Source organism: Garra rufa, chromosome 2 (genome assembly GCF_049309525.1).
Source record: "Garra rufa chromosome 2, GarRuf1.0, whole genome shotgun sequence".
Lineage (NCBI taxonomy): Eukaryota > Metazoa > Chordata > Actinopteri > Cypriniformes > Cyprinidae > Garra > Garra rufa.
Window position 1 is genome coordinate 45389304 of NC_133362.1, and position 14343 is coordinate 45403646.

Below are 14343 nucleotides of genomic sequence, written 5' to 3' on the forward strand. Positions count from 1 at the left end.
GCCAAGCCCTGCACTGAGTTGGAAACAGAGTTGGATTGGAGCACTGACAACTTGCCCTCCTCACCTAAAATGATCTGTGAAACATCCCAGTATTTTAACAATAAATATCAGAATGTCAGTAGCCCAGTCAAATTGTAGGACCAGAACTGTTCATCTGTATAATCTTCTAAAGTCTTAAAAAAAAGGTGCTTTAAAAGGTTCTTCACAGCGATGCTATAGAAGAACCATTTTTGGTTCCACAAAGAACCATTCAGTCAAAGGTTCTTTAAACCATCTCTTTCTTACCTTTTTATAATCTGAAGAACCTTCTTTCGCCACAAAGAACCTTTTGTGAAACAGAAAGCTTCTTCAGATGCTAAAGGTTCTTTATGGAACCATTTAGACAAAAAAAAAAAAAAAAAGATTCTTTTATGGCATTGTGAAGCATCTTTATTTTTAAGAGTGTACTGTATATACAGTATCTGAGCCATAGACTTTGTTGGAATAATGTTCGAGGCCTCATATTAATGCTTCAGGGCTTTTTAAATTATTTCAGAAGCTCTTTAATTTTAACAGGAATATCAAAGAAAAGAGAAGATATGGATGATGAAACGGCTATACAGGGAACAAGAAGGAAAAAAAGAAAGTGTCATAACTGTGTTGCTGGAACATTGCTTAAGGGCCAAAGCTGTTGTACCAGAATCACAGGCAAAAATAACTGTTACTTCGACTGACATGTTCAGATCCTTTAAATAAAACTGCAATAGAGCATAACAGTGGCCAGGCACTTTTTCAGCGCTTTGGGATTTAGAAATATTTTTCCAATTCACTTTCAGCTCTGAAATTAGTAAAACAATGTTAGGCTACACACATATTGTAGAATATGAAAATATACACTGCAGCTCAAACATTTGGGATCAGTAAGATTTTTAATGCTTTTTAAAAGGGACTTTTCTGCTCATCAAGACTGTGTTTATTTAATTTAAAAATACAGAAAAAAAATTAATATTGTGAAATTATAATGCAATTTAAAATAGTGGTCTTCTATTTTAATATTGTCACACCCCTGGACTATTTAGTTTGGTTTCTCCCATCTTCCCCGCTGCTCTGAGTGTTTTGGTTCCTGCCTAATTTCCCACACCTGTGTATCCCAATCATTGTGTCTTTATAAATTTGTGTCTTTGCTTTGTTGCTTGTCGGTCTTTGATGTTATCTCCTGGTGTTCCTGTGTTTCCGTTGGATTTATTAAATATACGTCTTTTACTACGTCGTTGTTTGTGTGTTCCTGTGTAAAACGTGACAAATATACTCTAAAATATAATTTATTCCTGTAATGCAAAGCTGAATTTACAGCATCATTACTCCAGTATTCAGTGTCACATGATCCTTCAGGCATCATTTCAATATGGTGATTTATTTTCAGTGTTGGAAACAGTTGTGCTGCTTAATATATATATATATATATATATATATATATATATATATATATATATATATATATATATATATATATATATAATATATATATATTTAAACCTGTGATACTTTTTTTCAGGATTCTTTGATAAATAAAACGATAAAAATAACAGCATTTGTTTAAAATAGACTTTTGTAACAAACACCTCGTTCAAAGTTTGGGGTCAGTACATCTTTATTCTTAGATTTTTTGAAAGAAATTCATACTTTTATTCACCAAGGATGTGTTAAATTAATAAAAAGTGATGGTAAAGAGTAAAGACTTTAGAAAAGATTTATATTTTGAATAAATGCTGTTCATTTTAACATTGTAATCATCAAATAATACTGAAAAAAGCATCACAGGTTCCCAAAACAAAATATTAAGCAGCAAAACTGTTTCCAACATTGATAATAAAAGTAATAAATCAGAATATTAGAATGATTTCTGAAGGATCATGTGACACTGAAGACTGGCGTTATGGCTGATGAAAATTCAGCTTTGCATCACAGAAATAAATTATATTTTAAAGTATATTAAAAAAAAAAACTGTTATTTTGAATTGCAATAATATTTCACTTTTTTCTGTATTTTGGTCAAATAAATTAAACTTGATGTGCATAAGATACTTTTTTTAAACACTAAAAATCTTACTGATCCAAGAACTTTTATAGTGTAGATTTAAATGTATTTTATTCTCATTAAGTACAGTCCCAGGAAGACATGAATGACATAATCAAATAAAGAACACAAATAATTTACATTACAAATACATTTCACAAACAAAGGCATCTAGTGCTTATTTCATCCTCAGAAGCACATATGCCTTGTAAGTGTAAGAACCATTATCATTTATGCACATCATTTTTGCTCCGTAGACCGATAAAAAAGCCCTTCTTCCCAGAAGTCGTATAAAGCCAGCCAGTAAGAACTTAAGACACATTAAGAAAATGATTTGCAGTTTTGTGAGCAATATATGCCTCAAACAGTCCGGAATTAACTTTAGGCAGTCAATAGACTATGTGCCCACTTTTTTAAACTTTAGACCTCAATTTATGTGAACAACAGACCAGTTAGCAACTTATATAAAAGCAATCTGTTTAAAATAATGGATGTTTATTTGAGGTTATAACTTTTAGAATTATGATTATTTATAACACACAATGAACACCATATTAAATCTACTTCATTTATAATGAACTATATCATATTACATTTTTTTTTTTTTTATGTTTTATTTTGATGGTTATTGACTATAAGCAACTTTCCAACTACATGTCGACTAATTCTCCTTAGAGTATTAGTAGACTTAGGTTAAGGTTAGGCTAGGTAGAAGGTTCATGTACTTGCAAAGTTATTAATCAGTTTGTCTTTTGGGAAACCATCAAAATACAGTGTTAGTCTATATTTTGCATACCACTAATAATAATTAATACTAGCTGACATACAGTAGCAGAGTTACTTATCAAAAGCTGTCTAAAGGGTAGCATCAAAATAATCAAACTGATCATACAAATGTGTCATATTACACATTCATCTGATCTGATACCTGATCTTATGGCTCTTTGAGAAAAAAATATTATTGATACTTATAAATGATGTTTGATTAAACAAGGTTCAGGAGGAGCACGATCAGATAATCAACCCATTCGGCACAGGTGCAACCTGTTTAACCAATCATTCAATCAGCGCATCCTCTATATATTACCAGCCGTCTTACCTCCATCCAGCGATAGTTTCTTGGCATCCCTCCTCCACCCCTACTCCCCACTTCTAATCTGTTTCAATCCTACACTAGCAGGGGGAGTTCTCTGGTTCCGGCCTGTATTCCGGCCCGGAACCCTTCCCCCGGACAGCACGCCAAAATATGCTTAATGCTCGCTCAAGCAGATTAGATGTAAGGGCGAACTCGTGAAGTGGTCTTTGTATGCTTTAAGTAAAGTGACATAAGTAACATGGCAAGATATGAGACTTATAATACGTTATAACTATCAGGAGTATAATCCATGGTAACTGAAGTGGATGCAACGTGTGCGTTGTGTTATAAGTAATCATACTATTAAAAGCTATAACCACAAATAAGTAAAAATGATAATATGTTAAAACTGTTCTTATGAATACTCATGAGATGATACAACATATTATAATTGTTTTTATATAATGCATTATGCATTCATTATAATGCCTTAAGGATACCCTTATAATGTATTACAAATAGGGGCTTTATAGAAAGTGTTACCGAAAATACAAAGTGTACATTTATTTAATAAATAAACATTTGCTTTTTATGGATGAGCTAGAATGAATGGTGAAGGAATTGCAGACAGAATGAATGTTGTTTATGTTTAGTCAGTTTTAGTCCCTTTCCTCTGTGGTTTTACTTGATTTCAATGTTGTTCTAAAACATGAACAAAAGTGAATTTAAAGAATGAGTGTGTCCTAATTTGCTTAAATTGGGTATTACGACATCTGCTAGTAATCACAAACATAACACATGTCTGTCAAGAGAGCAAGCTAACAATCGTTAATTGTCCGATTTTAAAATGTGAGCAGGAAAGGGCCGTCCCTAACTCCTACATTTATTCACTGAATGGACCCTCTGTTTCTAGTGCATTCCAATGAATATACAACAGCTTGAAAGCAATCTGGGAGACCACATAATATCATTCTCAAACCGTTTCATGTCAACGGCAATGCTAAAGTCAGCAGAAGGTAAAACATTTCTTTTAATGCTACTTTATTCTGCCAGTTTAGGATTTGGATGGACAGAACAAATGTGCTATGCAAGCATTCTTGACTTATTTAAATGTTGGAAATAAAGTGTCAAGCTCTGTCATCATTTTTAGGGTGAGAAACAAGTATAACATGTTGTCACCGTTAGCAAGGCAGGCATGCGCTTCATCCTCAGGAGCTCTCTGCTTACCAAATATATTAAAACGAAATCCAGAAAAGGCATGATTGCAAAATGAAGTGGTATGAATGGCAGCATCATGATTTTGTAATTACAGCTCTTGATTCGTGTTTCAGTGTGAAAACACCACAGTTTGTGTAACGCTGAATGCTTCAATCAGACAATGCGACGATGAAACATTACTGCTCATCTGGATACAGCACTAATTTTGATTCCATCATTTGTTGGCTCTTTGTTGTTTTCATTTGCTTCATGCTGTTCCTCTGTGTCTACTGAAATCACTTTAATAATATGTCTGTTTTACAGGTCACCACCGTATTTGCAACCAAACTGAAGTCTTTCACCTTTGTGCCGCTTCTCAAAAGACTGCCTGCTGAGAACAGGGTCTGGAAAAAGGTACTTCAGACAAGCAGACCAAACAAGGTGAGAACTACTCTTGAGACAGCTCAGTATGGTTCCCGTTGCATATGCCATACTGTGTCATTTAACATTAAAGAGGGAAAACATCACACCACAAGGAACAGGTTAATTATTTACTTTGTGCTGGTCCAAACCCATATGCTGTTATTTTTTTCAATGAAAAATTAATGTTTAAAAAAATGACAATTCATAGTGACCAGGCTTAAAATAGCGCTATAGAGGTATTATAACAAAATCAGACCATATCACTTATATTTCAAGTCTTCTCAAGTCATACAGTAACTTTTTTGTAGAACTAAATGTATATTGCTCCACTATAGGTCTGAAATATATTTTGGATGGTATTTTTTTTTGATGATACATTTTTTGTTTTTTTATGTGTGTGTTGCAGTAATACTTGCTTCTATCGAATTACAGTGCCTTGTGAAAGTATTCATACCCCACCAGTCTACTCTCCATACACCATAAAACATGAATAATAACTGCATGCTATACACCATTAGTTAAGCATTACTAAATAGTCAATTCATCATTTCTAAAGCACTGTCCCTACATTTATAGACAGTAGTAAGCAGTTCATAAATACAGCTATAAATGATTTGTTCTTGATTTATAAGCATATTGATAATGTGTTTAATAATTGTATTTTCATAATTAATTAATGATCAATTCATTATTTCTAAGTTAAGTCTTACATTATTAATAAACCAGTTGTTTAGGCATTGACAGTGGTTCATAAGATTAGTGCAAATAAATGATTAATAAACTATTTAAAAGTACATTTACACATATTTAGACATATAGTAATAGTGTGTTAATAAATGCTTTATTAACACATTTGTCCTACTGTAATTAATGATTAATTCAAGTAGTTGTAAAACATTTAGTAGTTGCTAGTTAACTATTTTTGTGAGCTCATCTAAAGTAAGCACTATTTAAGTTTGTAAAGCTTTTACAAAGCAGATTTAAAGGCTAAAGTATCTTCTAAACAGGAAAATGAAACAAACACAACATAGAGATATTTGAAGATGCAAAAAAAATTAACTGTACAACTGTACACTAGATATAAAACGAACAATACACATCTGCAATATCATATAAAAATAAAAAAGGAACTAAATAAACAACAAAATGAAAAAAGAAAACATATATAGGCAACAAGATAAATATACGTCAATAAAATCAGAAACAAAACTAACAAAAAACAACAAAATGAAGAAAATAGAAGATAACTGAGCCTTTAAGTAGTCCTCACTTTAGATGAGTTCACAAAAATAGTTAACTGACAACTACAAAATGTTTTATAACCACCACTTAATAATAAATTACAGTAAGAATGTGTGTGCAAATACATTTAAATAGTCATCATTTACTTACACTATTAATATATTTACTTATCTTAAGAACCACTGATGACAACTAAATAACTGGGTTGTAAATAATGTAATACTTAATTTAGAAAAGATAAATTAATACTTAATAAAGTATGAAAATACAAATATTAGATACATTATCAATATGCTCATAAATCAAGAACAAGACATTTATAGCTGTATTTATAAACGTCTTACTTATGTCTATTAATGTAGGGATAATGCTTTATAAATGATGAACTGACTATTTATTAATGCTTAACTAATGGTTCATAGTGTGCAGTTATTATTAAGAGTTACCCAAAAAATGAATTAAAAAAATTACATTGCATTAGTATTTGTACCCTTTTCTGGGACGCTCAGGAGCATTCCAAAATTGTTGGTAGATGTTACTAAGTTAATCTGAGGCGAAACTAATTTGAATGGGTATGATTTGGAAAGGCACACACATCTCAACAGAAGGTCTGATGGCTGAAAATGCATATCAGGGCAGAAACCAAGCCCTGAAGTCAAATGAACTGCCTCTAGAGCTCATACATAAATTATGCATTGTACTTATTTCATTTTGTCCTTTTTCCGTTTTTAATTTAACGTTATACATATATACAGATCAGTATTCAGAATTATTAAACGGAGCAAAACACAAATTAACAGGAAATACAAACATTATGAATGTGGTGACCTGAAGGCAGCGTGACCAGTGAACAGTTCCTTGCTCTGTTCTTTTTCTATTCTATCCATTTTATTTTTATTTACTATTTAATAATAATTATTAAAAAAACTTGCTACGTATACTGCATTAAGTTAATCTGAGTCTTGTCATAGCACTTACATAGCATTGCTCTTTTGGTGATTTTGATTGCTTCTATTGTCCTCATTTGTAAGTTGCTTTGGATAAAAGGCTAAATGAATAAAAGTAAATGTAAAAGTACTGATGCCAATATAAACACCACTGTCCATAGCAAACTTCTATATAAAAAAAACTCCTTGCTGCACAAGTTAAAGTCACGTATGATGACAAAAGCACGTTAGTGATAGCCCTCCCAGAACCCATAGTGATTGCATTGAAAATTTTCGCTTGGGGCGATTTTAGGCCACAGTGAAATTGCCCAAAAAAGGGAGGTACTACACAGACGATGAATGGACTATATTTCTAGAGGCAGAACAAACAGTCTAGAAGCTGTGATTAAATGTGAAAGAAAAAAAAATCCCTCCCTTTCACGCTTTGGTGGTGCGTCGCCCTATCACCCTAATGTAGAAACCACCCCTGGGGAGCAACATAACAAAATGTGAAAAAAAGAGAGAATAATTTTACAAGGCAGTGTAACAGCATGTGGGTTTCGGAAAACATGATAAGAGTGAGCATGTAATCCCAGAATTTTCATATTTAGGCAAACTATTCCTTTAAGGTGCAAATAGTGCACAAATCTGACAAATCTGAAGGAGTGAGCCTTTAGTGAGTACGGGTCAAGTTCTTAGAAGAAGGTGACCCACGTCTGTGTGTGTGAAAGCAAAAATGTGAAAGGCATTTGCTGAAGGGCTTACACAATCAGGGTGGGTCATGTGTACTTGCATGTGAGCAATACATGAGGGACATGGACTTCTGGTAAAAAGATGCACAAGCTGGAACGGGAAACACACGCACAGATAAATGCATTCAGTAACTCTCTTATATCGTCAAGATGCTCAGGAGCTAGAAATAGCCATCCGTAGCAGTGGCCAGCTGTCGTTTCATATTTGGTATCGCTTAGTAACGTTTCCTGTTCCAATGTCAGACTTCACAAGAGCCAGGGGACAGTGAGAAGGGCATGTCGGAAGAAGGTGTCTACAAAGCAGAGGTTGTTTACGTCCAAGACCCTGAAGAGGGCCAGCTTGAAGAAACTCTCAAGAACACCACTCAGAGTGAGGTGAGTATTTTAGTACATTCTGTCCCAGAACAAACACAAACTCCTAATGAAATGTTGTTTTTTTAACTCTTTGCTAAACCTTCTTTAAAAATGACAAAATGATTGACCGGGAAACAAATTATTGAAGCAATGACTTTTCAAGACGTACAGTACGTCAGAGGTGTAGAGTTGCTTTGGGATGACTTGTTAATATCTTTTAACCCACTCATCATGATATTAAATATTGCTGGTCACACACGGCTGTTTTCTGTGCTGATCAGAGGTACTTGCAGTCCCCTGTTAATTAAAAACATACTTCAGTGCACTTACACTGTGGATCAAGTTCTGACTGAGCAACTGATGGATAGGAATGTTTATTGTGTCTAATTAATCTGTGCCTCTGATGTCTAACACAAGCTTAAAGATAATGACTGTTCATAAACATGTTTTAAAGACTCCTCCTGCCAGTGGCATGCCAAATTAAGTCACACAAACATTAAGGTTATCGCTTAAACATAAAGATGAACTCGCTTGTCTGAATTTGCATTGGTCACCAGGTGCCTGCATCACAGTGTATTGCAAGAAAAGTTACAATTATTGGTTGCATGGCAAAGCGTCACTTGCAGCTAGGAAATGCTTCTGATGTAGCAGAAATTTTAATGAGTAATTTAGCCTTTCAATATTGAGTTAGACTATAAAAGCAAACAGGCCCATTAATAAAGCCCATGTGGTCTTTATGTTTTGTACAGTTTGCAGTAAACAATGATTAGACATCATTGCAATCGTTACTCAAATGAGGTCTGTTTATGGTTCTTTAATTTTCTTTCTTTCTCAGATTCAGTCAACTGACAATTTAACCCGTAAACCACTCACCACACTAGCTGGTCCTCACACAGAATTTTGTAGCATAACCCCTGATCCTAGCCCTGCCACCATGGAAACCATTGATAAAAAACACCCTGACATTTCTCAGCTAGGCTTTCACAACACTTCAGAGACTGCTGAGGTCAGCTCAGGTCTGTTTTTAAATAGCTCAGCCCAGAGAGAGGAGGCCCTTAGCCCTGCCAGCTCCATGGATTTCTGTACTTCCCCTGCTTCTTCTAAGGAGTCTATTCTCTCCGAGGGCTGGGACAAAGAGAGGAGCTGGTCAGCGCTCCACATGTTCTCACGAGATGGTTCTCCTGGTCTCCTTAGTGGCACGGTTTCTCCATGTTCTTCCATAAGATCAGGCGCCTTCACACCCTCTGTGGTGAGAATCAAGCGGCACTCCTTGGCTCCGGGCTCCAGTCTGCTGCAGATGTCGTCCGCTTGCGGAACACCCTGCTGTGACAGTCGGGCAACCTCACCCTGTCCTCTTACCCCCCGTGCCAGGCACAGACCCCCTCCAACCCAGCTATCCCTGTTAACAGCCATCCTTAGGAAAGGTCGTCTGCCCGTTCTGTCCTCTGCTTATCAAAGACCTTACACACCCTGCTGGCCCATCAGTCCCGTTCACATGTCCTCCTGTTTAGCATGCTCAGCTGCCTCTTCTGTTGCACCCATGAACGTGTGCAAAGCAAAGTCTTGTACCTCTATAGACAGACCCTATACTGAGTCAAACAAACTATGGAAACCAGACCATAGTTCTCTTTCAGTATCATCAGTGGTCAAGACACCTGATGAAACTCCATCAGAAAGACTTGAATCATGTCGACATTTTACCAATATTAGTAGCACTGTCTCAACTACAAAACACAGCCCTTCACTAAGCTTACCTACAGTCCGGCCTGCCAGTGCTCACCTGTCTAAATCAGGTCACAAAGGAAATCGTTTACCAACAGTTCCTAGCTCTCTTCTGTGCAGTTCCTTATCCCGGATGAACTCCTCATCTCCTAAATCAAGCTTTCTGTCTGGCTCCAGCACAGAGAATCAGAAAAATCCATCAGTGTCAGGGGATCGCCCTGCATCTTTAGAACCAAACAAGTCGGAGTCTAAAGCATTGTTAACGCAGAACGATGAAACACAATCCTATGATAGGTCAGAAAAAAAGCAGGGTCTGAAATCATCTGAGCTCTCCAATGAACCATGTCAGAAAGGTAGAGGAAGTTCCTCTGACTCCTTTGAATCAAAACCTGCACAACAAAATTCAAGTAAATCTACCTTTCCATCTCTGAAACATGCAATTGAATTGCACAGCAATTCCATATCTACTGTTTTAAGTCACAGGGAGAATAAACAAAGTACTCTTTTCCAAAATGGTCGCAAAAATGATGTTGAAAGAGTGCACCTATCATCCCAGTCTCCCTCTCCCAGACCCTTGGGTCTCACCCGCCTGTCCTACACACCTCCAGTCTCTCCTGCTTGTCCCCCAGTCCACCCAAACTCCCGGTCCTCCACCCCAGATCGCTGCACCCTTTCACCTTCCCCAGCGGTCCTAAGCCGTCAGCTCTCCCCCTCACCCTCATACTCCTTCTGTTCATCACCCTCTCCATCCCTGTGGGGCAGCACACCAGACTGCGCAGATGGGGACTGTAAAAATAGAAAGGTACAGTGCATGCCCTTTCACCGTTACCTGCATGCAACTTGCATGCTCTCCTGCTGAGCTGTGGCATTCACTCAATGAGTGACATGCATTCCCAATCACAGCCTCCCACATTGCTGGGAAACCTGATATGCATCATGCTCGTGCAAGAACAGTAAATCTTAAGCAAAGGTCAAGTTTTGCATTTTGCATGTTTTGTGTTTGCTTGTGGTCTTGGTTTAGGCATTATGTGCATGACATAAAGCAGAAGATATATTTGCACGGCTATATGAGGTACTTTCAATGTAACACTTTTGCAGACTGAGATATGGTGAATTCATGGTGATGTGTCAGTTGATTTGCTGTCACAGGCATGTACTGAAAAAAGTGAAATGACCATGTCTTTTATTTGATTTGCATTTTTATATTGATTTATATTTATAATTGAAAACCATGGGTTTGAGTTTTAACACTCATAGAAAAAAAATGGTTTAAACAGTATTTTTGCTTGACACCAGAGTAGAGCACATACTAACTAGCTTTATTAAAAGCAGAAATGGTTGTGGGATTTATTAATTTTCCTGTTTAAGTAACATTTTGACTTGTGTCTATCTGTTTTTCTTCTAAGCATGATTTTTTTTTTGTGTTGCTTTTGATTAACGTAATTCTATAAATAGTGTAATTCTCTTATCTTCTAGATTAAAATAAGCAGGGTGAATGTATTTGAAAAAGATTTTTGATATTGACAGACCTGAAACTGTCGTTTCCAGCTTGCTTTGCATGGAAATGTAGTAGACTGTAGAGTAAACATGTTGAAATAATTTATTTTTGTGTATTTGCACAAGATGAAAAAGGGAGACACTTGATAGTGTTTAATCTTCAGTTATGTTGATTTAGACCCATTTCAATTATTCTGGGTTACCACTGGAGATTTGCTTAGGCTAAGGACAAATAGATAAAGAAAAGTGGATCAGAAGTAACATTTAACATTTTAATATGTGTGTTTGCTTGCTAACAGTTCAATAGTCAGGTGTAAAAATTTTACTCAAGTGAAAGTACAAATACTCAGTGAAAATTTTACTCAATTAAAATTCCAAGTATCTGGTCAAAAACATATTTGAGTAAAAAATACAACTTTAAATTGTACTCAAGTATTAAAAAAGTAAAAGTACTTTTTTTCAGACAGACATACAGAAGTATGGTAAACAGAGAGACAGATACAAAATGCAATGGCACAGGTCAAACACATATATTTAGTGCAACAACAACAATTAAAATGAAGCACAGCAGAACAGCAAAAATAAATAAATAAATAAATAAAAATAAATAAATAAATAAATAAATAAAATAATAATAAATAAAAATACGGGGGATTAAAAGGAAACTCCATCCTTTCCAGCCCCATGCCATCCTTACATTAATCAGATGAACATAAACTAAGAGTTTAAGAAAAAAAAAATCTCTTTTTATATAGCACAAGTGAATGGGACATCCAAAAATGACACTTCAAAAACTATATGCAAAGTGAATATGAGTAACTCATGCAACCTCTGTTAATGAATGAGTGTCTTCTTAAAGGGGCTATATGTAACTTTCTGAAATTTAAACTCGCGACTGACACCTGTGGCCAAAAAACGGAACTGCTCTTCCTTTCTGCTCGCTCTGGCAGCGCGCGTTTGTACACACTTCACAAGTCATTCGCTGCAAAGAAGTCAACATTATGTTTACAGAGGTAAGAACAGTCAAATACATGTATTGTTTGAGAAACTAAGTTTGTTTGCAATATATATGACTAGCGGTGGTGGCAGAGTGATCTGAAACGTTTAACATGAACGCGCTTGACGTCACATCCGCAGACAGCGCGCGAAAAATCCGACCCGACAGAAATACTAATATTTTATTTTAATCTTGACCGTCGTGTTCACTTTGTGTGGTTTCTGAAGTGGTCCTGTCCCCTTGCATTATAAGGACTTCAGATCTTTGCTTGTGTTCATCTGAAGAAAGAAAGTCATAAACATCTGGGGCGACATGAGGGTCAGTAAATGATGAGAGAATTTAAATTTTTGGTGGACTATCCCTTTTGAAGAGCAAGATGTGATGCAAAGTCTAGAAACATATTCCAGACAGAATACATGAATGTGTTGAATTAATGAGGAGAGTAATAGAATTAAAATATTTTTTGTGTTGTCTATTCAATGTCACTGTCTAAAAGGATAATAAACTTTTAATTGTTTATTTTGGGCATTTAGAATTTTTTTCTCAGCAAATATTGATAAATAATTATTTGCGACTAGTTAGATTAATTAATGATTAAAAATATTCATTGACAGTCCTAATTCCAATTCAATGTTTCATATAATGACATATTGTAAATGCAACTTATCCACTACCTGGTAAGAACATTACTAAACATGGGTTACGATTATTTTAACATACAGTGTTTATTTAAACATTTTTTTTAAAGATTTGTAACATTTAATGTAAAAAAAATAATTCCCACAAAAAATATTAAATGTATTTAAATTCTCATCATTGATTTTATTTTATTTATTTATTTTTTTCAATTTTGTGCTTTCAGCTAATACATTACACAGCTAATGGCTCTATCAAAACAGAACGAATAATAAATAAACTTTTTGTTTGAGGGAAAAAAGCAACTTTGCTTCCTCAATATGCTTCCTCAAATTTGATGGTGAACTTTTGAAGCCAGACATATACCTGATGAAAGTCAATTATTCTGGGTTATCACTGGAGAAGTAGAAATGTGTGGGCTTGATGCATGAAAACAATGATCATTGATTTTTACGTCAAGCATTCACATTTGAGCTTCCGTTTACCATATTTATTGTGCATAAGATAAAATAAAATTGTAATGTACTTTTCAAGATGAAATAAAATTGTAAGGAGTAAAAAGTACTGTTTTTTCTTCAGAAATGTAATCAAGTAAAAGTACAAGTAGTCAGTTTAAATTGTACTTGAGTAAAGTACAAATCCCCCAAAATAATACTTAAGTACAGTAATCAAGTAAAATTGCTCAAGTAGTTTGTCAATAGTTAACTAGAGTGATGTGACAAAAATATAATAATCAATTCATTAAAGGGATAGTTTATCTAAAAATGAAAATTCTGTCATTCACCCTCATGTCGTTCCAAACCCACTTTCGAAATCGCTCTTTGGGTAATTTGATGTCATACACCGATCGTTCTGTGCAGCACTGCTTCAAATCGAACACACCTATTGATTGTCCGATATGATCTCATAATATTTCATATGTATTTTACATAAAATGTGGTAAAACATACATTTACTTACGTTTTTACAGACACTAAAATGTACAATACTGATCTATTTACAGCATCTAAATGTAAAATACTGGCATATTTTCAGTATTTAAATGTACAATACTGATTGACGTGTTCTGTTCAGTGTGATTTTTGCTGCCAATTATTATCGGAAAATACATCATGTTCAACAAGACTACACTTTAAAAAACCCTTAAAATGAATAACATTTCTCCAGTCGTTTAACCATTACTTATCAAAAGGCGTTTTCTTCGACACTGTGACTGACAATAGAACCATAAAATACACCAAAAATGCAATAGAATTACAAATGGATTCAATTTTATTTGTGCGCTGTAATCCAAATCTTCAGAATCCTTACGATTGCAAAGAACAGTCCCAAACTCAAGCTTTTATTCAGCGAACTTCATCGTCATCCTGAGCAGCAACCATAAGCATCAAAACCCATGATGTGCTCATTACAAATTCAAAAACAGCCACTTCAAGAAACTTTACGATAGGTTTTACAGGAAAATC

At 34.9% G+C, this 14343-nt stretch overlaps 1 protein-coding gene across 4 annotated transcripts in view; it reads left to right on the top strand.

The window, feature by feature from the left end:
• The window catches only part of mlip (muscular LMNA-interacting protein), a 68404-nt gene that overhangs the window by 20382 nt on the left and 33679 nt on the right, over positions 1 to 14343 (top strand). For 3 of the 4 annotated variants that reach the window (XM_073834273.1, XM_073834276.1, XM_073834274.1), the window contains exons 2-4: positions 4653 to 4769; positions 7915 to 8046; positions 8861 to 10549. In XM_073834273.1, the coding sequence (XP_073690374.1) occupies positions 4653 to 4769; positions 7915 to 8046; positions 8861 to 10549 (1938 nt within the window). Of the gene's footprint in view, positions 1 to 4057; positions 4148 to 4652; positions 4770 to 7914; positions 8047 to 8860; positions 10550 to 14343 lie in introns of those variants that run through there. The other variant, XM_073834277.1, reaches the window with a different exon arrangement.